At 42.7% G+C, this 19,313-nt stretch overlaps 1 protein-coding gene across 6 annotated transcripts in view; it reads left to right on the plus strand.

Annotated features, from left to right (window-relative positions):
• Nucleotides 1-19,042, plus strand: part of LOC119792286 (NACHT, LRR and PYD domains-containing protein 12-like) — a 106,333-nt gene extending 87,291 nt beyond the window's left edge. For 3 of the 6 annotated variants that reach the window (XM_038298882.1, XM_038298889.1, XM_038298907.1), the window contains 4 exons: nt 1,880-2,050; nt 13,499-13,675; nt 16,580-16,750; nt 18,567-19,042. In XM_038298882.1, coding sequence (XP_038154810.1) covers nt 1,880-2,050; nt 13,499-13,675; nt 16,580-16,750; nt 18,567-18,591 — 544 coding nt within the window. In that variant the 3' untranslated portion in view covers nt 18,592-19,042. The remainder of the gene's footprint in view (nt 1-1,879; nt 2,051-13,498; nt 13,676-16,579; nt 16,751-18,566) is intronic. The other 3 variants (XM_038298870.1, XM_038298878.1, XM_038298897.1) reach the window with 2 other exon arrangements.
• Nucleotides 19,043-19,313: the final 271 nt, after the last annotated feature.

Below are 19,313 nucleotides of genomic sequence, written 5' to 3' on the forward strand. Positions count from 1 at the left end.
GTCTTTATTTGTAAACTATTCTAAATTTTGCTTTCTGTTTTGGATCTTCGTCTTTTTGGAATATAAATCTCTGTCCTGGTCTCCGGTCTTCTGCAGACTCCAACAGCTTTTCTTCCAGGATGGTCCTGTATTTGGCTCCATCCATCTTCCCATCAGTTTTAACCATCATCCCTGCTGAAGAAAAGCAGACCTAGACCATATTGCTGCCACCACCATGTCTGAAAGTGGGGTTGGTGCGTTCAGGATGTTGAGCTGTGTTGCTTTTGAGCCAACACATAACATTTTAAATTTTTTCCAAAAAGTTGGATTTTGGTTCCCTCTGAGCAGAGTTCCTTCTGCCACATGTTTGCTGTGTCTCCCAGATATCTGGTGGCAAACTTTAAACCAGAATTTTTATGGATATCTTTCAGAAATGTTTTCTTCCATGAAGGCCAGATGTGTGCATCATATGACTGATTGTTGTCCTATGGACAGAGTCTCCCTCCTCAGCTGTAGATCACTGCAGCTCATACAGAGTGATAATGGGCCTCTTGGCTGCATCTCTGATCAGTCTGAAGGTTCAGTGGGATGGCGGGTCTTCATAGCTTTCCAATGGTCTGATACTCCTTTGATCACAGAGCAAGAATATTTATACAGAGGCTGGATACTATTGATCATTATCGGTCATCATCGGATCATTCAGAGATCCTCACTGAACCTCTGGAGAGAGTTTGCTGCACTAAAAAGTAAAAGAGCCCATTCATTTTGCATGCCCCACTTTGCATATCCAGTACATTTTGTTCCCCTTCATGACTGGATCCCACTTTTTGATTCTTCACAGAAATTGAAAATTTTAGTTCTTTAAGTTTTAAGACTGAAATGTGGGAAAAAGTTGGAAAGTTCAAGGGGGCCGAATACTTTATGTGTTCGTCGCCCTTGATTAGACATTCCATGCTGTCTACTAATTCTACCCATGGTAGAGTTATTAGACAGCATGGGATTAATATTCACTGTTATGCTGATGATACCCAGCTATATCTGACTATAATCCAGATGAAGCTAACCCATTACATAGATTACAGGCATGTCTGAAGACATAAAAACCTGGATGACTCTTAACTTTCTGCTTCTGAATGCAGACAAATAAGAAGTTATAGTCTTTGGACCAGAGTCTTTGGAAAAAAAGGCTTATTAGTCAGTCTCTTCATTTGGATGGGATTAAACTGATTTCAGATAATAAAGTAAAAAATCTTGGTGTTATTTTTGATCAGGACCTGTCATTTAAATCCCATATCAAAGAGGTTTCTAGAATTTCCTTCTTTCATCTGAGGAATATTGCAAAAAGAGAAATCTCCTGTCCAGGGGTGATGCTGAGAAACTAGTCCATGCATTTGTTACTTCAAGGCTGGACTATTGTAATTCTTTACTATCAGGAAGTCCACAAACTGTAGTTAAAAGCCTTCAGCTGATCCAAAATGCTGCAGCCAGAGTTCTGATGAAAATGAAAAAGAGAGATCATATCTCTCCTATCCTGGCTTCTCTTCATTGGCTTCCTGTTAAATCCAGAATAGAATTTAAAATCCTCCTTCTCACATATAAAGCCTTAAATGGCCAAGCTCCATCTGATATCAGAGATCTGATTGTTCCTTATGTTCCTAACAGAGCACTTCGCTCTCAATCTGCAGGTTTACTAGTGGTTTCTAAAATTTCTAAAAGTAGAATGGGAGGCAGATCTTTTAGTTAACAGGCTCCTCTACCATTGAGAAAGTAGCCACATGAGATGGAACATCTCTATTTTATTGGAGTCCTTGACAAAAACTGTTTTAACCTGCATTCTGTTGGCTTTAGCTCAAATATTTTCTTTTTTTAAATTTTTTATTCATTTTATTTTATTTTTTAGATTTGTTAATTTCCAGTTCGAAAACATCGACCAAGTTTTTATCTGTTATTTGAACACCAACCCCCCCCATTTGACGGAACTGGACCTAAGCAACGTCAACTTTAAAGATGACAGAGTGAAGGGTCTCTGTGATTATCTAAAGAAACCTCTCTGCAAACTACAGATATTAAGGTAAGAATCCATATTTTAGATTAGTGCTGATATTTCCTATGTGAAACAGTTTTATTTCTGACAGCCATCTTATATTTGGTCTTAGTTTTCATCCAGAAGATGAAAAACTTGATAGTTTTAGTCAGTTTTAAGTTTCCCTTCATAAAACAGCTAATCTTTACAATTTCAACCAGATTCTTTAGCCGACCGACAGCTCTATCCTAGATGCTAAAATAGCTGGTTATCGAATGCTGCCATGTAGTTCATCATTGCTGTTAGGCAAGAAACTTTGATTTATAGTATTTAAATAAACTTTTTTTTATTAATTATTGCCATACTTTATAAAAAAAAGTGTCTCATCAAAATAGCAGATCTAGTTCAACACATCATATTGGTTAAAATGCAAACCGACAAGCTATCAACATTTACCATAAAGGAAAAGTTTTGGAAATATAAGGTTTCCATACTAAAGCAAACACTTCCTGATCTACTATAGATTATGCATTAAGCACAGATCAATAAAATCTGCATCACTACAAGGAAGCAAATAATGAAAACATTATTGTTTCTTCTTTCGGTAATTTTGTCATTATTTCCAAGAATTTGCCCCTCGGTTACTGTTGCTCAGGGGTCAAAGTAGATTCAAATTCATAGCGGTCTGAAATAAATAATTACACAAACAACCTACATAATTGCCTTATAATGCCATGCCATGGCAATCAGAACCTAAATTTAATGAATATGTGAACTAAAATGTTGATTTAAAACAAGATGGAAAACAAGAACAATGAGAGATAAATATTCAAAGATCTATGTACCTTTTCATATGGATCTCTATCCAAAAATAAAAAGTATGCAATTAATTATTCGCTTTAGATATAATATAGGGATTCCTTTGGTAGAAATTCAACAATGTTTATTATTACCTCTTGTGAGCTGGAAAAGGTGAAATCTTGATAGTTAGTCAAAAGGATTTTTTACCCTTGGCAGAGGATGATCAGCCACATATAGTTAATTAAGTAGCGAGAGCAGGAAGAGCTGTACTGCTGAGAGCAAACCATCAGAGTGGAGCGTATAGCGCAGACTCTGAGCTAAGCCCTACAAAGACGCACTTCTGCACAAGAACAGCTGGAAGATCAGAGTTAGTCAGAGTCTAGACTGCAGTTCCTGACCAGATTACTTTCACTTCTACTGCTGCAACCATAGTCCATCTGTGGTCATGCAGAATGTGCAGTGCTGCATGCCAGGTGGGTGGCGTAACAAAAAACAATGCAGCAGTACGGTTGATACTGTTTAGCAGATTACAGCACAATGATGCTTTTTAAATGTCTGACCGACCACCCGCTTATGTTTAGTCTCACCCCGTCAACAAAAACTCACCCCCATGACTTGTCATGTCATTTCATCATCAAAGATCCATGTTTAGCTTATGAAAAAGAGGAGCTTCAACAAACTAGTCATGTTTAGTCATCATTGACGAAAACATCACTGATGCGAAACATGTTTTGATACTAAACTGTTGATATTTTACCAATTTAAACTTAAGCTTTTCATTATCTTTAAATGAAAAATACTGAATAATTTATTTTAAGGGTTCATATCATTTTTCAGAAGATACACTATATTGCCAAAAGTATTTGCTCACCCATCCAAATTATTGGAATCAGGTGTTCCAATCACTTCCATGGCCACAGGTGTATAAATTCAAGCACCTAGGCATGCAGACTGTTTTTACAAACATTTGTGAAAGAATGGGTCGCTCTCAGGAGCTCAGTGAATTCCAGCGTGGAACTGTGATAGGATGCCACCTGTGCAACAAATCCAGTCGTGAAATTTCCTCGCTCCTAAATATTCCACAGTCAACTGTCAGCTGTATTATAAGAAAATGGAAGTGTTTGGGAACGACAGCAACTCAGCCACGAAGTGGTAGGCCACGTAAACTGACGGAGCGGGGTCAGCGGATGCTGACGCGCATAGTGCGAAGAGGTCGCCAACTTTCTGCAGAGTCAATCACTACAGACCTCCAAACTTCATGTGGCCTTCAGATTAGCTCAAGAACAGTGCGCAGAGAGCTTCATGGAATGGGTTTCCATGGTCGAGCAGCTGCATCCAAGCCATACATCACCAAGTGCAATGCAAAGCGTCGGATGCGGTGGTGTAAAGCACGCCGCCACTGGACTCTAGAGCAGTGGAGACGCGTTCTCTGGAGTGACGAATCGCGCTTCTCCATCTGGCAATCTGATGGACGGGTCTGGGTTTGGCGGTTGCCAGGAGAACGGTACTTGTCTGACTGCATTGTGCCAAGTGTAAAGTTTGTTGGAGGGGGGATTATGGTGTGGGGTTGTTTTTCAGGAGCTGGGCTTGGCCCCTTAGTTCCAGTGAAAGGAACTCTGAATGCTTCAGCATACCAAGACATTTTGGACAATTCCATGCTCCCAACTTTGTGGGAACAGTTTGGAGCTGGCCCCTTCCTCTTCCAACATGACTGTGCACCAGTGCACAAAGCAAGGTCCATAAAGACATGGATGACAGAGTCTGGTGTGGATGAACTTGACTGGCCTGCACAGAGTCCTGACCTCAACCCGATAGAACACCTTTGGGATGAATTAGAGCGGAGACTGAGAGCCAGGCCTTCTCGTCCAACATCAGTGTGCAACCTCACAAATGCGCTTCTGGAAGAATGGTCAAAAATTCCCATAAACACACTCCTAAACCTTGTGGACAGCCTTCCCAGAAGAGTTGAAGCTGTTCTAGCTGCAAAGGGTGGACCGACGTCATATTGAACCCTATGGATTAGGAACGGGATGTCACTTAAGCTCATATGTGAGTCAAGGCAGGTGAGCAAATACTTTTGGCAATATAGTGTATGTTTCTTCTGACTTTACCATAGTTCAGTTGTTCTTGCTCCAAAATTATGTTTGATTAAAATGTATAACCACAATGATTAATAATTGTTTCATCTTGTAGTCTGACTACCGTTGATCAGCTTTATACCTGGTATGGGAGAGGTGTTGTCATGTTGGGTTCTAGGCGTCTAACCCACATGCAGAAACACTCGTGAAACAGAGTTCAAAAGTTTAATTACAAATTTACAGTTATTGTGAACAGGTTCTTGGCTCGGCAGACAGGTCACGGGAGGAACACCACTGAGGGGGACAGAGGAGTTAGGGTTTATCCAGGTAAACTGCAGTTTTACAGATGACGGGGTAAATACCTGCTCAAAGGTGGAACTGAGATGCGGGGGGGGAAACCTTGAGGGTCCAGAGGCTAGTCGGCAGGCAGAGGGCAAAGGCATAGGCTTAACTGAGTGCAGGCCGGCAGATGCCAGACTGAGATAAATCTCCAGGATTTCAGGTTTTCAGACAGGACTCGATCTGTGAGGCAGAGAGAAACAGGGTCAGGCAGGTTCACAAAAATCAGAGATACAGATCAGGTTGGTTGGCTCAGGTCTCGCTCTACCATTACTGGCAAACACTCTGGCAGGGAAGTGTCAGCCTCCTCCTCCTTAAATAGGGCTTCCTTGATGAACAGATGGAAGACAGGTGTCACAGTCAGCTCATGCCCTCAGGAGATCTCATGCGCCCTCTGGTGGAGAAGGTGGACAAAGCCTCCAGATCCCAACAGTACCCCCCCCTCAACGACCGCCACCTGGCGGTCCAAAAGAACAGGAAGGGAGAGAAGCATGGTAATCTGAAATAAGAGCAGGGTCTAAAATAAAAGAACCGGGAACCCAAGTTCGGTCCTCCGGACCATAGCCCTCCCAGTCAACCATGTACTGCCAACCTCGGCCCCGGCAACGGGAGTCTACGATCCGGCGAACGGTGTATGCAGGATGCCCATCAATGTCACGGGGTGGAGGAGGGGAGTCGGAAGGGGGGAAAAGAGGACTGATCAGGACAGGTTTGATCTGGGACACGTGGAAAGTGGGATGGATCCGGAGTGAAGGAGGGAGATGCAGACGGAGAGCAGATGGATTGATGATGGTGTCGATCTTGTATGGGCCAATGTAACGGGGAGAAAACTTTCTTGACATAGATTTTAATGGTATGTCTCTGGTGGAAAGCCAAACCTGCTGCCCTGGTGAGTAGGTGGGAGCTGGACGTCTATTCCGGTCTGCGAATCAGCGGTTCTGTTCTGATGAACGGTTCAGAGTTGCAACAGTGTTGCTCCAGACTTTGCAACATCGGCGGATGTGGTGTTGGACTGAAGGGACTGAGATTTCCTTCTCATCAGCAGGAAATAACGGAGGCTGGTACCCTAAGGAGATTTCAAAGGGGGAGAGACCGGTAGCAGAAGAGACATGAGCGTTGTGTGCATACTCCACCCAATGCAGGTACTGACTCCATTCAGCCAGGTTGGTGGAAGTGAAGCACCTGAGGGTGGACTCCAGCTCCTGATTCATGCGTTCAGTTTGGCTGTTAGACTGAGGGTGGTAACCAGAAGTTAGTGAGATTTTGGCTTCGAGAGCTGAACAAAAATTGTTTCCAAACCTGGGCTGTAAATTGTGGTCCTCTGTCAGACAGAATCTCCTGTGGAATGCCATGTAACCTGAAAACGTGCTTGGTTAGAAGAAGAACTGTCTGAAAAGTGGTGGGAAGTTTTCTCAGAGGGATGAGATGGCAGGCCTTGGAGAATCTATCAATTATTGTGAAAATGGTGGTCATACCCTTGGATGCCGGTAACCCTGTGACAAAATCTATAGCTATGTGGGACTAAGGGCATTTGGGAACAGGCAGGGGATGAAGGAGACCAGAGGGAGGCTGAGGAGACGGTTTATTTCGTGCACAAACTGGACAGGCTAGCACAAACTCCTTTATGTCCTTGTGGAGTGAAGGCCACCAAAACCGACGGGAAATCAGGGCAAAGGTTCTATTGACCAGGATGTGCTGAAAACTTGGAGGAATGCATCCAATGAATCATTCTGGACCTTACAGATGAGGGGACGTACATTTTGTTAGGTGGACCAGTGCCGGGATCAGGTTTAGAAGTTTGGGCCTATTTAATCAGGTCAGATATTTCCCAGGAGACTGTTGCGACAGTACAGCTAGCCGGTAAAATATTAGCAGGTGTTTCAGGTTCATCAGGAGCATATAGGCGAGATGAAGCGTCGGGTTTAATGTTTGTAGAGCCAGGCCTGTAGGAGATGATCAGGTTGAACCGAGAGAAAAACAGAGACCAACGGGACTGACGGAGATTAGATCTCTTGGCAGTTTGAATGTATGAAAGGTATTTATGATCTGTCCATACCAAAATGGGATGCTCTGCGCCCTCCAGCCAATGCCGCCATTCTTCTAAAGCCAGTTTTATGGAGAGAAGTTCTCTGTCTCCAACGTCGTAATTAGCAGGGGTGAGTCTGCGGGAGAAAAATGCACACGGATGAGTTCTCTGGTCAGAATCAGAAACTTGGGACAGAACAGCTCCCACCCCTGAGTCAGACGCATCCACCTCTAGAATGAACTGTTTGGAGGGGTCCGGTTGAATGAGGAGGGGTGCTTTGGAAAACAGAGCTTTGAGTTTCTTGAAGGCTGGCTCAGCCTCAGTAGACCAATGAAAAGTTATTTTGACCGAGGTTAAAGCTGTTAATGGTTGGGCTGTTTGGCTGTAGTTTCTGATGAATCTGCGATAAAAGTTTGCAAACCCCAGAAATCTTTGCAGTTGTTTCCGGTTTTCAGGAGTGGGCCAGTCCAGAACCGCCTTGATTTTATCCTCCGACGGCCTCACCTGCCCGCCCTCGAGCACAAAACCTAGGAAAGTAACAGATGGGCGATGAAACTCACATTTTTCTGCCTTCACAAACAGTTTGTTCTCCAGAAGTCTTTGCAGGACCAAATGGACGTGTTTTTGATGCTCGGAGATGGTTTTAGAGTAAATCAAAATGTCATCTAAGTAGACAAACACAAAAACGTTCAAAAAATCTCTCAAAACATTATTCACCAGAGCGTGAAAACAAGCTGGGGCGTTAGTCAGACCGAAGGGCATTGCTAGATACTCGAAATGTGCCAGAGGTGTTTTAAAAGCTGTTTTCCATTCATCTCCTTCACGGATTCTGAGAAGGTGATAAGCGTTTCTCAGGTCTAACTTAGTGAACACAGTGGCACCCTAAACCGGTTCAAAGGCTGAAGCTAACAGGGGTAACGGATATTTGTTCTTGATAGTTATTTGGTTTAACTCTTGGTAATCAATAAAGGGTCGCAGAGATCCGTCTTTTTTACTGACGAAAAAGAAACCGGCTCCGAGTGGAGATGAGGATGGTCGGATTATTCCAGCCGCTAGTGACTCATTGATATATCTCTTCATGGTTTCCCTCTCAGGTTTGGAGATGTTATAAAGCCAACTGTTAGGGAGCGGGGCCCCAGGGAGAAGATTGATGGCTCAGTCATATGGACGGTGCGGAGGGAGAGAAAGGGCTCTAGTCTTACTGAACACAGGAGCCAAATCATGATAGTCAGGAGGTATGGCAGAGAGATCGGGCGGGTCAGCCTTCTGACGGCTTGCCGGCGACAGGAACAACTACAAGGAATAGACCAGGACTCCACATGTCTTTTAGACCAGTTAATATGTGGGTTATGGAGTTGAAGCCAATCAAATCCCAGGACTACAGACGAGCTTGCAGATGGAAAAACATAAAAAGATAGGGTTTCTCTATGATTTCCGGAAATCAAAAGCTCTAGAGGTTTGGTTTGGTGCGTAATCTGTGGTAGTTGTTTACCGTCTAGCGCTGAAACTCTCAGGAACTTAGTCAAAGGAGTGGTTTCGATGTTTAATTGTTTGACCAAACTGGAATCAATTAAGTTGCTTTCACAACCAGAGTCAATCATAGCCGACAAAGTGAGGGATTGATCGTTCAAAAACAGAGTTGCGGGTAACAGAAGTCGAGGAGATCTTTCAGTTTGAAGATGATCCGCCAGACTCCTCATTTCCTCTGGCGGACCCCGGATTTTACCTTAGCGGGACAGGTTGAGACAAAGTGTCCTGGTTCTCCACAGTACATGCAGAGGTTCTTTTTGTGTCATGATGTGATTCAGGTTTCTAATCCACATGCAGAACACAACGGAGGCAAATGGAAAATTTGACTGTTTATTGAGATAAACACAGAGTTACATGAATAATGCAGAGAAACAGATCCGTGCCTGGTCACACAGGGTTTTCTGTAGAGAGGGACAGTTAGGTTAGCCAGGATCCTGAAGATCTTAGCCAGAGGAATAGTGCAGGTTTGTACCTGTGACGTGTTTCAGGTTTAGCAGCTGAGGAGGGGAACCGGGTTGGGTCCAGAGGCTTGAAGTTGGCAGAGAGCTAAGCAACGGCAGGGCTCAACTTCAGACTTATCAGTGTTCAGATCCAGAGTCTTCTTCTGATCCTCTTCTTGAGGGCGGGCAAGCAGGTTCAGACAGTTTGTTTCTTCAGGTGAGCTCCAGAGAGCCGGCAGGCAGATTTCAGCAAATGAAACTCTTCCAGAGTTCCAGGGTTCAGTCAGGTTTCTTCCTAGGAGGCAGAGAAGACAAAAAACTGATCAGGTTCAAGTTCAAGGTTCAGGGGAGTCAGAGAATCAGACAGGCTGGTTGGCTCAGGCTTCGCTAACCATAACGGGTTTAACACTCTGGCGCTGGAGTGTAGTCCCACCGCTGCTTATATGCTGGTCTCCTGATGACTGATGGATCGCAGGTGTGGTCGTCAGCTCAGCTCCAGGAGGATCTAGAGGCGCCCTCTGCTGGAGGAAGGTGGACAGACCTCCAAATCCCAACAGTTTGAACCTCCTTTGTCTCTCTTCAGATGAGAGTCTGGTGTGACCGATCTGCATGGGCTCGGCTTCAGAGGACTCTGTGGAAGAAGAGACTTCATTAACTCTTTCAGGAAGAACAGAGTCTGGGAAAATTCAGCTCTTGGATCTGGCTACGGACCTGGTTCGCAGCCTGTTATCTAGGCGGATAGTCGGTTTTATCAGCTCCTCCAAAGTTTTAGGTTCATCTAGAGTTGCCAACTCGTCTTTAATTGACTCATCTAGGGAGTGAAAATAAGCGCTCTTAAGCTCCGATTCCTATGACCCGGAAGTCAAAAGAAAATTCAGCCACTGTTCTGTTTCCCTGCTTTAATTCAAGCAATCCTCGGGATTCAGTGGTCTTATCCGTGTCTTGGTTGAAAGCTTGCTTGAATTCCTTAATGAATTCCTCAAAAGTACAACCATAATTTATCTCGCAAGAGAATTTAGCTGCCTCCCACTCCAAGGCTTTACCAGACAAATGAGACAAAATAAAAGAAAATTTTCTTCCATCTTCCTAAAAGCTCTGAGGTGAATGATTAAAAATAATCGAACACTGAAACAAAAATCATTTGCACTTACTTGGATCACCAGAGAATCTTTCAGGGAGAGATGGGCGGAATTCAGGAAATGATGGGTGGATTTCTGACCTGAGAGGTGGATTGGAATCCTGAACCGGAAGCTGAACAGCCTCAACCGCAGGTGTAGCGGCCTGAGAGCTGGATCTTTGGAGAAAGTCAGTTATTTCATGCAGGATGCGGTTGGTTTCAGCTTGGCGTTCGTTTAGCTCACGGAGGGCGGAGTCATGGCTCTGAATGAGGACTTGCTGTTGTTCCAAAGACCTCTTGAGTGCTGACGCGGGGCTAGTTTGTTGGCCAGAGTGTTCTGTCATGTTGGGTTCTAGGCGTCTAACCCACATGCAGAAACACTCGTGAAACAGAGAAAAAGTTCAAAGGTTTATTTACAAATTTAAAGTTATTGTGAACATGTTCTTGGCTCGGCAGACAGGTCACGGGAACACCACTGAGGGGGACAGAGGAGTTAGGGTTTATCCAGGTAAACTGCAGTTTTACAGATGACGGGGTAAATACCTGGATTTACCAGGATACCAGGATTTCAGGTTTTCAGACAGGACTCGATCTGTGAGGCAGAGAGAAACAGGGTCAGGCAGGTTCACAAATATCAGAGATACAGATCAGGTTGGTTGGCTCAGGTCTCGCTCTACCATTACTGGCAAACACTCTGGCAGGGAAGTGTCAGCCTCCTCCTCCTTAAATAGGGCTTCCTTGATGAGCAGATGGAAGACAGGTGTCACAGTCAGCTCATGCCCTCAGGAGATCTCATGCGCCCTCTGGTGGAGAAGGTGGACAAAGCCTCCAGATCCCAACAGGTGTAGGGGTTTGTTGAAAGCTGCAGTTCATACATTCCTAAGCAAAGAGCATTTTGAACCGGATCTTTATGGTGTAATCATTGACTGCTTACAGATGTGCAATGATCAGTCTGGTGTTCAGCACACCTTTGCTCAGTTTTGCTCTCTTAAAGAAAACATACTACCTTAATAAACATTTCTGCAAAATAAGCCATAAGTCTTAATCAAAGACAGATGTAAATCCCTCTGAGAAGTAATACAAGGAAAGAAACTTAATAGAAACAAGAGCCCAAACTTATTTCCAAATACACAGAGACCAAATGAAAATAAGTAAACCAGTATAATGAGGCACATTTGAGCATCTGACCAATATTTATAGACTGAGTGAGCAGCAATTTAAACACACTGTTCCCTAGTGGACATGCTCCTGTTTAGCTATAAACTCCAGAACCATCTAAAACTGTTCATTATGGGTTTTGGAGCCACTTCTCTAATAGAAACCTGACCCAGAATGGAAGAAAGCAGTAAAAAAAATTAGATTAAAGCTGTTCAAAAACAATGAAACAAATAAACAATCGAGCAGAAACACAGATGCCCAATAGCTGATCCATTGTTATTAAACCCAGATCCAAGCTGAGCAGCACCACATTAAGTTACTGTTCACAGAAGGGATTAGAAACGCTTGCCTGCTCTGATCCACAATGTTTCACTTTTTAGCTTGACATATCATTAAGGTGTGCTGATGAAGATTCTCAGTCATCCAGGTCATAGTCATTCCGTAAAAGTTTAAAAAACAATCCACTAGACATCCACTGGTTTTCCAAGGTTTGAAGACGTTTCTCCACCTCTCCAGTAAGCTTTCTCAATTCAAATGTCTGGATCTGCAGTGAGTTTGAGTCTTTATATAGACAAAGCCTTGTATTGCTTGGAAACATGCAATGGTAACCGATGAGTGAGTCATTTGGTTCCATTGTTAGCCTGTAATATCTGAAACCTGTCTATGATTCTTAAGGTCGGTCTTTGAAGGGGGGGATTGTCGTTAAAGGGGGGGATTGTCTCCTGTAATACCTGATACCTGTCTATGATTGTTAAGGGTCGGTCGTTAAGGAGGTATTGATCACCTGGCTGAAGAGAGGAGGTACTTTGTTCCTCTGTGATGGGTTGGGGGTTGTGGTGATATCTGGAAGGGATCATCTCTAGAACTGAATTGTAAGTTTTTGGAAGCTGGAATCTGAGTCCATCACCTCTGTTTAAAGTTGTTTTTTCTCTCTTAACATAGATGGCTTCCTTCACGCCCCTCTCAAACCACCTGTCTTCTTTGTCCAAAATGTGAACATTCTGGCCCTCCAAAGAATGTCCTTTGTCCATAAGGTGCAGATGTACTGCGGAGTCTTGTCCAGAGGAGGGTGCTCTTCTTTGTTGGGCCATGCATCTGTGGAGAGGTTGTTTTGTTTCGCCAATATAAAGATCAGAGCATTCCTCGCTGCACTGAACAGCATATACCACTCCGCTCATATTCGGTCTGGGGGTTTTATCTTTAGGATGCACTAGCCTCTGTTTAAGGGTTTGGTTTGGCTTGAAATGTCCTGGGATCTTGTGTTTGGAGAAAATCCTCTTGAGCTTTTCAGACACTCCAGCAACATAAGGGATTGTGATGTTTTTGCGTTTAATTTTGTCATTGCTATCTTCTGTTACGTGTCTTTTGGATTTCCTTGCTGATTTGATAAATGCCCAGTTTGGATATCCACAATTTTGGAGAGCATCTTTGATGTGTTTCTGTTCTTTTTGCTTCCCATCTGTTTTAGTAGGGACATGTTCTGCCCGGTGTTGTAAGGTTCTGATGACTGAGAGTTTGTGTTCCAGTAGGTGGTGTGAGTCAAAAAGAAGATAAGATCGCATCAGGAATAAAAGTACAGCACTGTGTGGTATGAACCTAGATGCTCCTTCCTTCCTTGGACTTTCATGGAAGTGTGGGTCCAGCAAGATCTGGAACAAACGGGTCAAACACTTGTGGTTCCAGTGGTTCTCGTTTCCACACACTGGTTCTCGTTTATAATTACAATAATTATGGCGTGGTTTAAACGCCATATTAAGGCTCCATTGTAATTCCAGCACAGAACCTCTAAAGCCCAGACTGAAGCATTCTACAACATCATGGCAACCTGTTGTGTCTCTGCTGCTTTAAAGATTTAGTCAGTTTTACTGAATCAAATGTTAGACATCAGTTCATGTTTCTCTGGCTTTTACTGAGCTAGATTATGTCATTTTACTAAGTTCTTGTTTATATTTCATTTTTAACCTGCACACTGTTTGCTTCAGCTTATATGTTTCATTCTTTTCTCAGACTGAGGCTGTGCAGATTGTCAAGCATCAGCTGTGCTTATCTGAGCTCAGCTCTTAACTCCAACCCTTCCCATCTGATAGAATTGGACCTGAGTCAGAATGAAGAACTGAAAGACGCTGGAGTGAAGAATCTCTGTGATGCTATAAAGAACCCCCTCTGCAAACTACAGAAATTAAAGTAAGACTCCATGGTTTTTTGGTAGATTCTATAAAATGTATTAAAGAAAAATGAGCTTCCATTAAAGTAGATTCACACGATGGTTGTTCTGAAATTCCTATTTTAGACATGCAGCACAATATATTATATCACCCAGCTTTGTTTGACACCAGTCAGCCCACTCTTTATTCTGTTTTTCTCTGTAGAGAGAAAAAAACTTTTAGAACCTGTTCTGAATTGCCTAGCCAGAAGTTGCGTGTGGTGGCCGGGAATAGATAAACAAATTGAGAAAATCACCAAAACTTGTTATGATGGCACAATATTCACAATGCACCAACACAGCTACCCCTACATCCTTGGTATTTACCACCTGCACCCTGCCAAAGAACGCATATTGATTTTGCTGGCCATTTATGAACTCCTGGTTTCTAATTTCTGTAGATGCTAGGTCAAAATGGCCAGAAGTTGTCCCCCCCCAAAAAAAAATCAATAATATCTGAAAATACTATTTCTGTTCTGAGGACCATCTTCTCTAGGAATGGTTTGCCTGTTCAAATAGTGAGTGATAATTTCCCTCAGTACACGTCCAATAGGTTAATTTTTTATGAAGAACAATGAAGTAATGTCAAACCATTATACTAGAATAGACTTAAGGTTGTGACTTGTATTACTTTCAATTTCAACATATTGCATATTTTCATAATGAGGAGAGTGATTATCTAATTAGATGTTTGATTATAAAAAACTTGCTCTATGATTTGTCTGTCCATTATGAACCACTATGTGTGGAAGAGTGAGACAGCTGGTAGCAGCCTCCCAGACGGGAGCTATTGAGCTCAGTTTTCCCATGGTGATGTCACATCCTTGCAAAGCCAGTAGGAAAAATCAGATGCAAGAAAGAAGGTGCTTTTATTAATGTACGGGATAAGGATACAGCACTATAAGATCTATTGATATAGTTTATCAGCAAAAAAAAAAAAAGAAGTTTATTAATGGGTTAGTCGTCTTTTAATGAGAGACCTTCATCTGGTTCTGTTGAACTGTTTTTTTTTTACTTTTTATTTTCAATAATAATTTTTATATCAACACATACATATGTCCACCCTTGTCTCACAATTCACATCTTAATATCATCTTAAAGATCATTTCAGACCTTTCACTTACATCAGACATACAGGCTGTCTATTCCAGCTCCGTTAAAGGAAAATTCCGGTTTTTAACACTTTTAGCCCATTTTCTGTAGTGTCCAGGATGAAATCGAATGATCGACACAAAAATTTTGACAATTGGTCCTGTCTCTGCTATTTGGCTCATGCAGAATCCCCCCCGGCTGCTTCAGAATGGCTTCCATAGTGCATGTCCGATAATGTCCTTAAAACAACCTTAAACGTTCTTTTTTTAAAATATGCTAATCACCGGGTCGTCAGCGCTGTTCAATGACGTTCCAAAAAAAGTTTCGTAAAGAAAAACCGTTCCTGTAGTGTTTTATTTAGCATTTTGTAAATCCCATTGAGTTCTGTTGGAATAGTCAATATCCCTCCGCCACCGGAAACGGAAATGGGGCCTGTTTACGCTTAGTTGTAGTCTTTTCGCAAGGCCCAAGTGTTTCTGCTTCACTCTGTGTACTCCGACGTCGAGGTGCTAACGTCTCTGTTAAACACTTTAAAAAACTCGGAAAATGGAATACGAAAGGTGGATTCTTGAGGAGGACATATTGGACTTTGAGTTTGACGGTAGAGGATACCGTCGCCAACTAGTGGTCTGGAGTGTGCAACGCTTCAGATTCGAACGGGAAGCGGAAGTTTATAAGCGGTTGTGATGTATCGGAAAAAATAGTTCTGGGATTTACAAAAGGCTAAATAAAACAAGACAGGAAAAGTTTTTCTTCACGAAACTTTTTTTGGAACGTCATTGAACAGCGCTGACGACCCGGTGAGTAGCATATTTTAAAAAAAGAACGTTTAAGGTTGTTTTAAGGACATTATCGGACATGCACTATGGAAGCCATTCTGAAGCAGCCAGGGGGGGATTCTGCATGAGCCAAATAGCAGAGACAGGACCAATTGTCAAAATTTTGGTGTCAATCATTCGATTTCATCCTGGACACTACAGAAAATTGGCTAAAAGTGTTAAAAACCGGAATTTTCCTTTAACAGTTATCCAGGGGCTATTGAAGGAGAAAATAACAAAAAGAACCTCCAAGAACGACAAATAAAGGTGCATTTCCTTCAGATAGACACTAGCCCAATTAAGAGAAACCCATATTCATTAATAACATTCATGGATGTATAAGTCACAATGATTAAGGTGAAATGTACAACAGTAGGCACACTGGGAAAACAGATTAAAGTAATAAAAGCACACAAAACAAGATAAAGTCAAAAAAATACACAATCTAAAAAAAAAAAAGGACCAAAGAGGTGTCAAGGTCCCAATATAAATTTAGCTATAGGTTTCCACTTAGTTTCAAAGAACTCCAGCTTAAATTGTAGTCTTGATGTTGTTTTTTTCCATGATGTAGACTTTTCTGATTCTATCTCTCAACTCTGTGATACTAGGAGGTTGTGGCCTTAACCATGCAGATGTTATACACTTCTTCGCGATCAGCAGCATGACCCCAATCAAGTATTTATTGTCTGTATTGATTAAGTCCATGGGAATTATTCCTAAAACATATACAGATATATCCAGATCTAAATAAATGCCTAAAATATTTTTTATATCTGTTTGCACATTTTTCCAAAACTTAACCACCTTTGGACAATCCCAAAATATATGAGTAAAATCCCCCACCTTTCCGCAGTTTCTCCAGCATAGCCAAGATGCCCTGCCATATTTAGATGTAATAATTGGAGAGCTAATGTTAAACTGTTTTAACCCTTCATACTGTTGGCTTCAGCTCATATCTGTTATTCCTTTCTTCAGATTGTGCAGCTGCAGGTTGTCAAAGATCAGCTGTGGTTATCTGAGCTCAGCTCTGAAGTCCAATCCCTCCCATCTGACAGAACTGGACCTGCTAGGAAATAACCTGAATAAGGCAGATGTTCAGCAGCTGGAAGATCTTATAACACGTCCAAGCTTCAAACTGGACACTCTGTGAGTACATGATTACTATTACTGCTGTCAGCAGTAATAGGTTCAGTTGGCTACCTAACCAATATCCATCGTTTCCAGTAAAGTTCAGCTTCTCAGTTAGAGGGCAATAGTGACAGTGTCATGCTGCGATGGTTTACTAGCCCATATGCAGACTCACAGACCCAGGAGGAGGATTAAAAGTCCAATATTTATTGGAACTCAGAAGAATCACAGGTTCAAGGCTCAGACAGGCATGGTGGCACAGGTAAGACACACGATCCAGCACAGAGAGAAAATCACATACAGCTTATATAGGGAGCTTCCTTAATCAGCAGAATATCAAACAGCTGATCAAGCTGAGTCCAAGCTCCCCAGGCTTGGATCCACTGCGCCCTCTGGTGGGCAAAGTCCCGGATCCTGACAGTACCCCCCCCTCAAGGGCGGATTCCAGACGCCCCAAAGACAACAAAAAAAACAACTCGCCCATGGAGGGCGAAGGGCGAACCAGGGATGCCAGAAAAAGTCTCAGGTGGCCGGCCATGAAACCGGCAGCAGAGCAGAGTCTCAAAAGCTGCAGGGGCCTTGGAAGAGGGCGTCAACTCCGCTTCAGCAGGAAGCCCCGGGAGAAACTCTGTCTCCGCTTCCGCAAGAAGCCCCGGGAAGGACGCCGTCTCCGCTCCCGCAGCTCTGCAACAGGTCCGCCCACTACGGCTCCACCTCAGGAACAGAGGAATCCACCGATTGTGGCTCCACCTCAGGAACCGAGGGATCCACCGATTGTGGCTCCACCTCCGGGGGCTCTGGAAGGCGCAGAGCAGGCTCAGGGGTCTCTCAGATGGCACAGAGCGGGCTCAGGGGTCTCCCAGACAGCTCAAAGGAGGCTGCCACAGCTGCCTGAACATCAGCATCACATTTATTGACTAGTAGGTTTGCACTTACAAGGAATTTGACTTGGCGATGATGGTGATATATATATATATATATATATATATATATATATATATATATATATATATATATATATATATATATATATATATATATATATACAGAATATATACAGAAAACAGATTATATAGCTATATACAATATATAGTACATAGCTACCTACTACATACACAGTAGGCTGTGCTTTAATGTAAGGAAGAAAGTTTGGAGATGCTACGTTGATGTCACTTCCAGGTCCTGAACAGGGGAGGGAGGGAGGCAGTGTCAGGGTGACGGTAGCGAATGGGAAGAAACTGTTCTTGTGGTGCTAGGTTTTGGTCCTGATGAATCACAGCCTCCTGCCAGAGGGAAGTGACTGAAAAAGTTTGTGGCTGAGTTGCGAGGGATCAGCCACAATCTTCCCTGCATGCCTCAGAGTCCTAGCCTGACGTAGTCCGACTCAATTCTAGTCAGAATATGAGTCTGATGCTGCTCCATAGAGCTGTGATTATGGGGCGTGTTTTGAACGAACCAGGAAAAAAATGCCTCTGTACTCAATTGGATAGACATACAACCAATAAGATAATACTCGCGCTACTATGGAGCAGAGCCAGACCGAACTTCCCCGAACTCAAACCTTGTGGGCGGGACTAAGTTTGGACTGGCACCCAGGCTATCAGAGTCCTGGAGGTGCACACATCCTGGAGAGATGGAAGATTGCAGCCAATCATCTTCTCTGCAGACTGGATGATATGCTGCAGTCTGCCCTTTTCCTTAGTGGTGGCACCAGAGTGCACATGACTGAAGTCCCTGCTTCTCTTTATTTTGGATGTGCTGCATCACTAACTTCAGCTATTAAGTCATATCTGAAACACTCATGCATCTTCGCTGTTGCTCCTTTTCTCTGCAGGTGGTGGTGGTGGGTGACTCTCTAGAGACAAGAAGATGTAAGCTGTCCTGATGCTTCGCAGGAGTTGAAGCTGCAGCAGCTAAAATTAATGGAGACTGACTGGATCATGATGATGACATCTAATTTTAGAGAACTTATTCCTATTTCTTTATGTCTGTAAATTGGTGTGTGATATTGTAGCTAAAAATGAAAATCTAATTAAAATTAACCTGTATTTAATGGTAATTGGTATTTTTTGAAATCTGATGAAGTTTTTCTCTCATTTATTTTAACCATGAATGGTATGATCATGTTAAAATTCTGATGTTTTCAGGCTGAATGTTTATGTAAGATGTTTTATAGGAATCTTTGCGTCACTCAGGTTCTCATTTTATCTGTTTCTGCTAAAAGCTCACTGTGTAAGTGATACTTTAATTTAGAGGATGAATGAACTTTAAACCGAATATTACATTCTATCTTTCTGATGGTAAAACATAAAACTGAATAAAGATACATTTTCGTGTCCTTAACTTTATCCTAAGGTGAATATTGGAAATACCTTCTATAGTTGCTCAGGCATTTAAGTCTTCTATGGACGATTTCCTCTGTACTTTCTGCATAGTGAATGAATAGGATGGTTTAAACCACTTTAACAATCTGTTCTAAATTCCATACAGTGGATGAACAGTAGGGGAGCCTGTCCTGCAAGGCAATGACTCGGGAGAACCACCTCACCTGCCCAATACAACAACCTAATGAGCCCAGGAG

Source organism: Cyprinodon tularosa, unplaced genomic scaffold (assembly GCF_016077235.1).
Source record: "Cyprinodon tularosa strain WSP-4 unplaced genomic scaffold, ASM1607723v1 ctg1114, whole genome shotgun sequence".
Taxonomy (NCBI): Eukaryota; Metazoa; Chordata; class Actinopteri; order Cyprinodontiformes; family Cyprinodontidae; genus Cyprinodon; species Cyprinodon tularosa.